Source organism: Choristoneura fumiferana, chromosome 9, assembly GCF_025370935.1.
Source record: "Choristoneura fumiferana chromosome 9, NRCan_CFum_1, whole genome shotgun sequence".
Classification (NCBI taxonomy): domain Eukaryota; kingdom Metazoa; phylum Arthropoda; class Insecta; order Lepidoptera; family Tortricidae; genus Choristoneura; species Choristoneura fumiferana.
The window spans coordinates 4,572,119-4,584,201 of NC_133480.1; the positions used below are offsets into that span (position 1 = coordinate 4,572,119).

Here is a 12,083-nt window from a genome sequence, read left to right on the forward strand (position 1 = left end):
TAAAAGTTTTTTATCAGACCAACACGCACGTGGCATGGCATCATCGTGGATCACGGTTTCCAAATGGTTATTAAATTATTTAAGTACTTCAAATGGACATGGACAATTATGGCAAAGCACTACCTCAAGTACCTACACCTAGCCTCAAGGTGTTGCTGCATCCGAAGAATAAACATATTATTATCTAAATTACGGCTTTCTTTTCGAGTCGGTTAACTAGTGACCGTAGTGTAAGTTTTCGGTACAAAATACGTCTCGATCGAGTTCGCGTTAAAATCACAATTTATATGGAAACACGAACAGCGCCTCTAGCGGAACGTTTGCGATGTTCGAGACGAACGCGATCGAGACGTATTTTGTAACCGAAAACTTACACTTAGGGCATAGAAACTGTTTGCTAAGCGCAATTGGTAGTTAGATGAAGATTAAGTTTTAAATAAGTAAGTTTTTTGTTAAAAAAATCATTTTTACACTAGCTTTTTTGTGACTGTACTTTTTGTGGACTTGCATTGTCATCTAAACTACATTTCCGTACCAAATTTCAAATCGATGCCATGAACCATTGAGGAGTTCCCTCCTGCGGAGACGATCCTGGCTGGACCACCAGGGTGCCACTACCGAATTATTGTATTGTCACCAGGTATGACACATTTAAAGTCAATCCGACCACTGGAACTGGGTCAAATTTAGCTTCCAAGATTTGACTCAAATAAGTACTAAACAAACCGGGCAAGCTAAATAAAAACTTGTAAAAATACTCGCTATGATATCGACAAAATTTTCCAAGATATTTTCGACAAATACAGCATAATTCGTCGTAAATGCTTCCATGTTGGTAAGAGTAATAACGCTTTGCGCGAAACATTACCCTACTTCCGAATGCGTGTTTGGACAGCAGAATGCCTTTAATGATGGCGGGAAACATTTCCGTAAAAGGCGCGACCTTTCACTCGAAGTTATATAACGTATAAATGTTTAACTGTTGACAAAATACTAACTACAACAAACATTTTCTTTACCCGTAGAGTAAGAAAAGCATGAGTTAGGTACCTATATCTGCAGATACAGGATGCAACACCTCGCAGTTGGTGTACACAAGCTCTACCTTAGCCATACTTAATCATTTCATCCAGTTGACAAGTTAACTCGTTTTGTGCGTTGATCTCTCGGATCCGGTAACTAAATAAACATTTTCTTTTGGCGAACTGGAGAGTTAAGAAAAGCGTGAGTTAGGTATGTCTTCGGATGCAATAAGTACCTCGCAGTTGCTGGAGGCACACGAGCTCTACCATAGCCCTTTTAGCCATAATTAATTCTTTTAGTCCAGCTGACGAGTTAACTCGTTTTGTGCGATGATCTCTTCGATCCGGAAACTAAATAAACATTTTAGTTAGGTATACCTTCGGATGCAATACATCGGGGTTGCTGTACCTATGTACGTAAAATCTACCTTAGCCCATACTTATACTTTCAGTCCGACTGACGCGTTAACTCGTTTTGTCTCAAACCCGCCGCGGTAGCCGTTAATACGCGTTTTAAATTTTTCAAAAATCCAAATTCAAATTCAAATGATTTATTCAGTAAATAGGCCGCAATGGGCACTTTTACACGTCAATTTTTTAAACTACCAGCGCTTTCGGATAGACCATCATTGCAAGAAGAATGCGCCGCAAGAAACTTGGCAGTAAGTCTTTTTTTCATAATAATATAATTACAAATAAAATACTTAAAAACTATATTATACAATTAAAGAAAAAAAAAAGAAAAAAATAATAATAATAAAAATACAGGGATGTATGAGGTCCTTAGTTACAATACTAAACACTAACTATATCTAAACTATTTCGACACTACATCCTGAATTAGGGCAATCGGCAATCACTTCTTGCATCCCGCACTGAGGGTGTAGGTTGGTCCAGGGGGCTACTACGAAATTCGAAAGTTCGTATCGTACCGTCCCTCTCACTCTCGTATCAAATAACAAAGCGTCAGTGAGACATCAAGAGACGAAGTTCGAATTTTGCACTTCTTAGTATGGCCTGCTCTCATCTCCCGAATCACCCACTTTTAGTTTGATTGCTGTTGTAGGTCTACAATTTCACGGCTCATATGATGTTGATATTTAGATTCTAATTCGAGATTATATTTCCTTGAGGTCGGTAATTTGATGAATTCTTTACGTATGCAATCATAACCACTGGAAACGTAATCGTTCAGCTAATAGCTGCAACAGGGAGTTTACTGCGTGTTAGTTAAATTACAATACATAATTACGGAGTAAAGTGTTAAATATACGAGTTACGTAGTTGCCAATCAAAATGTTGTCAAAATTGGTTAAAATTTTGGATAATAATTACATTAATGTTTTGTTATATAACAGCATCTATTATTTCTTTCGATGTTTATGGTATCTGCTCGTCAATATAAATAGTTTGACATAGTTATTTTTTTAATAGTTCATTAGATATGTTGTAAGAGGTGAAGAGTTGGAAAGTATTCCAAAGTTAATGGAACTTTTGTAGGTTGTTTGGAGTTTTGGAGGCACCTGTATGAATTCATATTTAACCAAATATACCTCAACCACAGAATAAAAGTAATAAGACAAGTACCTACCTCAACAAGAACACTTTAAACAATCTAAAATGATAAACGTGCCCGGGAGTCAAACATTGAACATGCCGAGAGGCCACGTCCAAGTTCAAGCTAAACGGGTTCGATTCCCAGGCTCAGCTTATCTTTTCTGTTTTTTTAATATGTTGTTATGTTTTTGTTATGTTTAATATATTTAAATGAATTTATTCCTAACAGAAAAATCGTAAAAGTAAATATGAAAACCGAGAAGGGAATTTCAGAAGTTGTATAGTGGTTATTCATATCGTTAAGTATGTACTCGTAGGTATTTAGGTATGTACTTTTGTTAGTCTTTCGTACATCAATATCCGAAATGTTACAATATGTAATGTAATACTGGAGGAAATAATTATATTTTACTGTTATTAGGAAGCAATAAACGTGTAAAGCGAAATATGTCTTGAAGTACCTTGACGGTTATATTTTTACGTTTTCTATGTTGAGAATACAAATGTATATAAAAACGTTTCGTTGTGAGACGTAAACAGACTGTCACCTGCCTATTATATGAGCAAAAAATTAAAATGGGGATTCTGTTGAATAGAGTGTCCGCAGTTACCTATACCTCGGCCGAATGCTCCAAAGTGCTTTAACTCAGAGATAGATAGGTAGTAATTTAAAGTTACAACCCATAATCAATCAATTAATCTTATCAACGTTCAATTGACAGTTATTGGTGGTTAGATGTTTGGGTACAGTCACCAATGACACAACAAGCGTGCATAAATATCTGATACGACTCTATTTCTAGGGCCGGAAGGTTTTTAGGGTTTTCGTACAATAAAAAAGGGAAAACAGAACCCTTTAGGATCACTTTGTTGTCCGTCCGTCTGTCTGTCACGACCTTTTTCTCGGGAACGCGTTGAAATTAACACCTAAAACTTATGCTTGTGGCCCCAAGCTGTAAAAAAATAAAAGATTCTATATTAACACAATCAAAAGATACGCCTGATCAAGGTGACGTAGTGGTACTAGTGGTGCACGCCTGGACTACGATGCACGAGGCCCCTAGTTCGAATCCTAGAATAGTAATAACTTTTTTTTTGTTTTCGTTTATTTACTTTTCTTTTTCCATTGTGTTAAATAATTTAATTTTAGAGGAAAAAAACAATCGGATAAAACGGGAAAAATCCTGGAGACTCCATCAACCATCTATTTACATGAAAATTTGTACGGAACCCTCGGTGCGCGAGTCCGACTCGCACTTGACAGATTTTTTCATTTTTTTTGCCCTGAACTTATCGATTTTCATAATTGAACGTCGACAGAATAATTCGTTCGTTAGTTAAAAAAAAATATGGCATTCTCTTTCAGTCAGAGGAGAAAAAAAATTGCAGACGTTATTATTCCGTGTACCTAAGTATTTTGCAATCCTTTCGTAAAAAAATCTAAAAACATATAATATGAGAAGTGTCACTTGTATTCTACGGGCTCTAGAAATGAAGTCGTACGTATCAGATTTTTATGCACTCTTGGTTGTGTCAGATATTCGTGCTGATGACTGTACAATAATGGTGGGTGAACGATGACAGCTCGAAAGGAGTAGTTAGATGTAAAAATGAGCAGCAAGTTTTTTTTTAGATTTATTTCTTAATTGATTACAATTTTAATTATCTCAATGTATTTATAATGTAATACATATGTATTTAGGTACCTAAATACATTATGACAGTAACGGCTAAGAAGCGCTACACCGAGCACGGTCCGACACGCTCTTGGCCGGTTTTATTTAGATAAGCGGGCAGCGTAAAGAATCAACTTCCGACAATTTCGAATAATTTACACGCCGCGATAGTTTCTGTTATACAATATAAACCACGTTCTGCCGATACACCCAGTTGTACGTTAACTATTACGATACTATCATAAGATATAGAGCGCAAATAAAAAATCGGCCAAGAGCGTGTCGCGTCACGTGCCGGGTGCCGTACTAAAATGCGACGAATATTCAATACTAGCTTTTGCCCGCGACTCCGTTGCACCGGACATATTTTTTTCTCTCACTGCGTGGACATAGAACATTTATTGATCGGCTAATGCCAATTTTGTGGGCTGGGGCCGGCTGGGGGAGACCCTAAGGCAGGGTATTTCGCCGAGCCTCCCCGAACCAAAAATAATATTTTCATGCCCCCTAACTTAAGTTGGGAACAGTTCATTTACCTACGCTTATACAGCTACTACTTACCTAGATTTTTTTTTCGGATTTTATTATAAGTGCCCCCCTGGTCGGCAAGTCCGGCCTTAAGTTGTCCTACACTAAAAAACGTCATGATAGTCTAGTGGTTGATGAAAGCCATGATAGTGGTTGGTGGACCTACAAAAGTATGGTCTCTTAAGCCGAGGGTCGTGGGTTTAATCCAGGGCTCGTCTCTAAGCTTTTCGGAATTCATGTGCCAAATCACTTTTGTAATTTTACCATGAGCTTCTCGGTGAAAGAAAACTTCGGAAGCAAACCTGCACGCACCAGAGTTCGTAAAGTTCTCAAGCCGAATTGGGTCCGCGTGGGAACCTCACGTAGCCCTCCCATTCTGCCTGTGCCAGCAATGGAAGGTAGGTTAAGTAGGTACATTATTGGCAGCATAGCATTATCGGAAATTAACAATAGAACTTGTAATCGATTAAATATTTAGCAAACTTCCTCGAACGAGGGGTTACGGAGGGCGTGAGTCACATGTGACTCAAACGACCGCAGACTGCATTATGTTTACCTACTATTAAAATTAGTTGTATGTATGGCAGTCATGCGGGACGACCGAGCGGACCACTACCATGAGTTTACAGTGACCGTATTGAGAATTGTATTAATAATTTACGCCGTCGCTATCGAGTACGGTCACTGTAAACTCATGGTAGTGGTACTGATAATTAGCAACTATAAAGTCAGGTTCACACCAAAACGCGACGTAACGCGACGCTGCGTTTTTCATTGAGAGAACGCATCATATTTGTAACTAACATTTTAATTGTTTTTTTTTTGCATAAACATATAACTACTATAAGTAACTTCTGAATAGGTCAGTGAGTAGTATTTTTATCAAGCCGCCGCAGTAAAATATGAAGTATTGAAGATTGTTTAAACTACTGCAGTTAGGTACTATTGAAGTTGACCATGACATAACAGACAAACCTCGCGAATGTTTCGGTCAATTATGTTTTATTTTAGCAATAGAATTAACACTTGATTGGATAACAGAGATACCCCTTTCACTCATTAAGGACTTTCTAAAACCAAATGTGTAAATAATATAATAAAGCGTTTGTTGCGACAAATGCATTTATGGTTCGGGAGCTGGTAGATATTATATTTGTTTTTTTATTATTATTTTGATCTTGTTAGAGGCCACCTAAAATCTTGTACAGCAAATTCTCTATGATATCTATCTGCATAAGCATAGACGGGCATAAGCATAGTAGATTTTTGAACTGTTATTATTATTTTTAAACAAAAATGTTCTAGAGGTAGGTAACTAAGTGGGATTTGTAGATAAACATATTGATAATAAAAAAAACTTAAAAAAAATATTTTAGGCACATTTATTTTGTAATAAATAGAATATTACTGTTAACTAAAAATAAATACATAACAAAGTTCCTGGTAGTGATCGAGAATGTTAGATATGAACAAATCTTTTTAGATTTCTACCTTCAACCTGGGTTTGAATGTTTGTGTCTTGTAATCATGAAAAAAGTCATCTAAGTTGTTAAAACCTCAAATACCTACTCTAAAATGCCTGCCAGCTCTTGTATTTTAACTGTAACAGTTTTAAAAGTTGTAAACCTTGACGCCGAACGTTCAACTGAAAATACTTACGTTCATTTTTCCAACGAAAAGCCCAGGAACAACTGTAGCTCACTGAACTATTTAATTAAGTATTTCACTGAGTAAGTTCCGGTATCGGTAACCGGGATTTAAACACGTTCGGCGCGTACGTCGTACCCCCTCGGTGGAGAATTCGCGACTGACTAAAAACTACAAGCAACTTTCACAAGGCCAACATTCTGCCCTGCTGCTTTCAACTTTATATGGCCAAGAATTACTAGGTATAGCTCGATTGTTTTCGTTTCTGTATATTTTGATCCATCCCATTTATCATACTTATAGCTAACGTTAACTTAGTTATCTTAAAAGCAGTTATAAGTTGAATGTGGAAAATATCTTTCGTTTATTAATAATGTTTATGTTGCTCTTAGTGTGTTAATTAAAGGCTTATTCTATTCTATTCTATTCTATTCTGTACTTATCCTATTTTTCAGGAAAAAACGGGTCGAAGGATATTTCGATATTAATTTACATAGGTTTAATTCTGAGTTCTAATTAGTCAATTAAACAAGAAAATGATGATATAGCCAGCTAAAGTCCCGAATGACGTCACGTCCTGCGACAGTTTTTAGAAGGGCGTGACATCACGGGAGGACTCAACTTTCGAATTACGCGCTTTATCTGTCTTTATTACTCTTACTTTTAGCCCCCGACGCAAAAAGGGGGGTGTTATGAGTTTGACCCCTATGTGTGTCTGTCTGTGGCACCGTGGCTTTAAACGGGTGAACCGAATTGAATACGGTTTTTTTATTTGAAAGCAGGTTTTCTAGCGATGGTTCTTAGACATGTTTAATCAAAATCGGTTCAGCCGATTTTGAGGTATTGGACTTTGAAGTGACAAAGTCTGGGGTTTTCCAACATTTTGTTGGTTAGGTTATCTAAGTTCTTCTTCTTTCAGTGCCTCTTCAATCCTATTTCGACTAAGTACTTAAATAGTGGGAACTATGGCCCAAGCCCTCTTGTTCTGAGAGGAGGCCTGTGCCCAGCAGTGGGACGTATATAGGCTGGGATGATGATGATGATGACTTAAATAGAAAGAATCTAATTGACACGTAGGATTTTATTCAGGAAAATTGTATAGATCCCGCGGGAAAGTAATGAACGAATTCTTCGTAGAAGTGGCGGGCAACAGAAGCAGGTACTAGAGGTAAAGGATAGGAAAATGTGGCGGAGCGGATGGGGCATGGAGGCAGAATAAATATAACAGTAGGTAGAAAAGGTTAGTTGAGCAGAAAAAACCGTATTAATAGGAAGCCGTGGTGGCCTAGTGGTTTGGTGCCGGCCAAGTAGATATAGACGGCGGTAGCGGGGCGAGTAGGGATGCGAGGCCGGCAACCCAGGTTCCGGCCGAGGCTTGTATAGTGCTTTTGTCAAACATTATATGAAATAAAATAAAAAAACATAACCCTCCTCCGGGCAGTCGGGTACAAAACAAGCAACGAAGCTGGCGGGACGCTAGTCTGGTCGCCCTGTTGTGTGGCTGCGGGCGCGGCAGCTGCAGGTGGTGTTGCTGGGGGTGGGTCGCGTGCGTGTCGCAGAGCGCGCGTCGAAACAAAAGACGGTCGCATTGCCGGCCAGCGGCCTGCAAGGTTGTATGAAATCTCTTTGCAGGCCGCTGGAGTGACCGCGCGCACGCAGGCGAGCCGCAGCGCCTGCAGCGCGATACTTCTCAGTCTATTATTGGTAACACAACATCAAAATTTCATGTCATGCTTGAGAAACTATTATTGTTGGTTATGTTAGCTGTAAAGAAAGTTAAGGGGTTAGCTGTGGCAGTGGGCCGGCCATATCAGTCGAAGAACTGATAACCGCTGGGGCAAACGAGTTCTTGAGTGGAGACCGCGAATCGGCAAGCGTGGCGTAGGACGCCCTCAGACTAGGTGGAGCGATGATCTTCGCAGGTTAGCTGGTAAGAACTGGATGAGACTGGCCGAGGATCGTGCTCAGTGGCGTGCAACTGGAGAGGCCTATGTCCAGCAGTGGACTAAGATAGGCCGATGATGATGATGATGATGTTAGCTGTAAAACGAGCCAGCAATTTTGCTGCAATTTTCAGTCAATGATGAACCCTGGAAGTGGATGAATTTCGACATGCAAGATCGACGTGAACATCAACGAATAACGCAAGTAAAAGTAAAAGATTGTAAAATAACAACTATGTAATTTCAACTGCTGATACGTATTATATCAACCGTGGAAACAATCTGTCGGTAACCGTGACTTCATGCGAAGGCATAATTTAACATTATGTTTTCCATTGAGCGGGCCCCATTGTTCTCGCGTTAGTTTTCATTTAGTCGCGTAAACACTAACTTTGTTACTTGGATGATTGGGATTGATATCATTCTTTGTAACGTAGTACTTACTGCCATGACAGGCCTTATAACTTTTCAGATTTCAGTACACTCATCTGCGTTAATATACTAAGCGGCAATAAATCTAGCCCTCAAATGTATGCAGTTGTAGGTATATCTGTCATAGCAGTAGATCATGCAAAAATATCTGGCACTAACCCTAGAAATACAGTAGTATTAGTATCCGATATTTTATGCACATGCCCGCTTTGTTGTGCGAGATATTAGTGCTGGTGAAATATTCCTAAAAATAATTTTCTTTTGTCAATTAAAGAAAAAAAAGTACGAAAGTTCAGCCCGTTCAAGTTCCGTGTGACGTCATAGTTTTTACATAGACGTGACGTCACGCCTCCACTTCCGAACTTTGGTGCAATTTATCTTTGTCATTGAAGCAGCGTTTCCACCAATAATGTGCGAGGAAAGTGTTTTTCATGAACCAATAGAAACGCTTCATTTACCTCGCCTCGCTCCGCTCAGCTATTTCCAACAGAAATGTGATGTGTAAATTGAGAGTTTCTATTGGTTGATGAAAAACATATTCGTCGCACATCTCTGGTGGAAACGCTGCTTTTTGGTTAAAGTTCGATAGATCATCCCAGCCTATATACGTCCCACTGCTGGGCACAGGCCTCCTCTCAGAACAAGAGGGCTTGGGCCATAGTTCCCACGCGGGCCCAGTGCGGATTGGGAACTTCGCACGCACCATTGAATCGCTTCGCAGGTTTGTGCAGGTTTCCTCACGATGTTTTCTTTCACCGCAAAGCTCGGGTGGCAAATGTGATGTGTAATTCGAGACATCATTGGTGATGAAAACTATTCCTGCAAGCCTCTGGTGGAAACGGCGATTGGTTAAAGGCGATAGGTCACCAGCCTATTAGGCCACCTGGGCAAGGTCCTCTAGAAAAGAAGCTTTAGTTCTTACGCGAGTGCGGATTGGGAACTTCGACGCAATTGAATCGCCAGAGGTTGTGAGATTTCCTCACGATAGACAACTGCAACCAGGGTATTGCAGATGCGTTGCCAACCTAGAGGCCTAAGATGGAATACCTCAAGTGCCAGTTATTTCACCGGCTGTCTTACTCTCCACGCCGCGAGACAACAGTGCAAGCACTGCTGCTTCACGGCAGGATTAGCGAGCAAGATGGTGGTAGCAATCCGTTGCTTAGTGATAACGACCTGCTATTATAAACAGTAGTGTCATATAACATGTATATTCTGAGAAAGTGGGTTTTACGGTGCTTCATTACAGATGACGTCACGTATTTGACACGTACCTACACTTCGAACATCGCCAACTATTTACTAAAACATTTATCAATCTAAATTGTACATTCTTAAAAAACTAAAATTCAATATTGGAACATTTTCGTCCATTCATTTAATTGCCAACAACAAGTAGTAAAATAACCTCCTTTTTTTGAAGTCGGTTAATTAGCAGCATGCGATTACTTATCAACACACGAATGTGTGTATTTGAATGTCTTGAAACAAATATTTATCCCTGTAAGTTCAGAATTTTAGACGCAGTTTCAGATCAAACCGAAAATTCCCTTCTGTAATGGTAAACTGATCGAGTGTTGCCATATAGTTTTTTTGAGAACTTCTTTCCGTTGGCGTTCGTGTCGTCTTAGTGTGTTGTATGTTTTTATATGTTTTAGTTTTTTAAATGGGTCCCACTGAATAACAGCGTTGCGGCTTGCCGTAACATTATGCTGAGTGGGGCCCACTTTATACTATTCGACGTTATTTTTACTCTTTCTATCTAATGTATTTTTATGTGTATCGAATATGTGTAAATAAATGTTTCTCTCTCTCTCTCACACTTTAACTTATAAAGCTCGACAAATGTCTATCAACATTACTATAAAATTATTTTATTAAAGGATTCGATTTGTAAATGAACTAAAAGCAACTACTTTGTTAACCCGCGACCTTATGACAGCTACGTGTATGCACTTAATGTGTGTTCATGCAGCCCCTCCACCTCCACACGGCAACTGTAAGAACACACACAAATCCAACTATCACCGCCACCATACAACCACATCACACGCATCCAATTCAACTACCAGATTCTAGTTATCAAATAAAAAAAAAGAATATCTTTCTTTTTTTCTCCCCTATACTTTAGGCCAAATTGAAGGCTATCTTTTTGTATTTTTTTAAATAAACAGAATTTGTGCTTATTAAAACAGATGAGACTAGAATTAAGTACTTTTTTATAGTTCCCGCATACGAGGGGATATTGCAATTCATAAAATTTTTCCTATCACTGAAGTGGAAGCTTGAGTTGCACTTGATTTGACCGCTGTCGGCTGCTTTGACATTGGCTAGGTACTGCTAAAAGTAACTTGGAGGAAAGATGACACTGTGTATGCGCGTATGACCCATTTGCATACAGAGACAGTTCGTGTATACACTGTGTTAAGTGTCGAAGTGTAAACTTAGCTTTACTCATAGAAGAAAACACAATTTTGAACCAATAGAATATTTATTACTATAATGCAGTAGATAAGCAACTGACTACAGCTTATTTCAAAGTCATCCAGTAATGGAGTCAGACGCAGTATTACATTTCCTAATCATAGAGAGTCATTCACGATGACGCGTGCCGTGGTTCTTATTACAATGTCATTAATGGCTAATTTTGACAAAATCACGCGTCTTCGTGGATGGCACTAGGTATAAATTGGACACTATACTTGGTTCGGATAGGTATTTCACTAAATGTAAACAAACTTCAGCTGTCAGATTTGGTACATTCAAGGATTTAAACATTTTACTTATCTATCATTGTAATACAAACTAGACTAGTGTAAATGTAAATGTTGAGATAGTTAGGGGTAATTTCAATATTTAAGACACCAATTGACGTTGTTTTATTTACATTTAGTTAAACATCTATCCAAACCAAGTATAGATAGAAATTATTCGCTGTGTAAAACACACAATAGAAGATAAGTAGAAAACATAAATATTTAGACAATTTTATAAAAAAATCAGCGGCTTTGCTAGAGTAACTTGAGTCAAGTCGATACCTGACATTTTTCTAACATTACATTTTATACATCCTAGCTAATACAAACTAGGAACAAAGATTTTCAAGATATTTTTAAACAAAACAAGGCTTTTTCGTTACATCTTAGAGTAAAATGGCGTAAATGCAGGCACACTGGACATATATTTAGAATTCACTACCGTAATAGATCGATCGTATATTAAGGTTAAATAAGAATAAGTGACCATTTTCTGTACACGTTATGAGCATACCTAGTGAT

The 12,083-nt window shown here is 38.5% G+C and overlaps 1 protein-coding gene across 1 annotated transcript in view; it reads right to left on the minus strand.

Annotated features, from left to right (window-relative positions):
• LOC141431025 (uncharacterized) overlaps window positions 1-6,694 on the minus strand; it is a 33,982-nt gene extending 27,288 nt beyond the window's left edge. Inside the window, exon 1 of the mRNA XM_074091986.1 lies at window positions 6,443-6,694. Coding sequence (XP_073948087.1) covers window positions 6,443-6,448 — 6 coding nt within the window. The 5' untranslated portion in view covers window positions 6,449-6,694. The remainder of the gene's footprint in view (window positions 1-6,442) is intronic.
• Window positions 6,695-12,083: the final 5,389 nt, after the last annotated feature.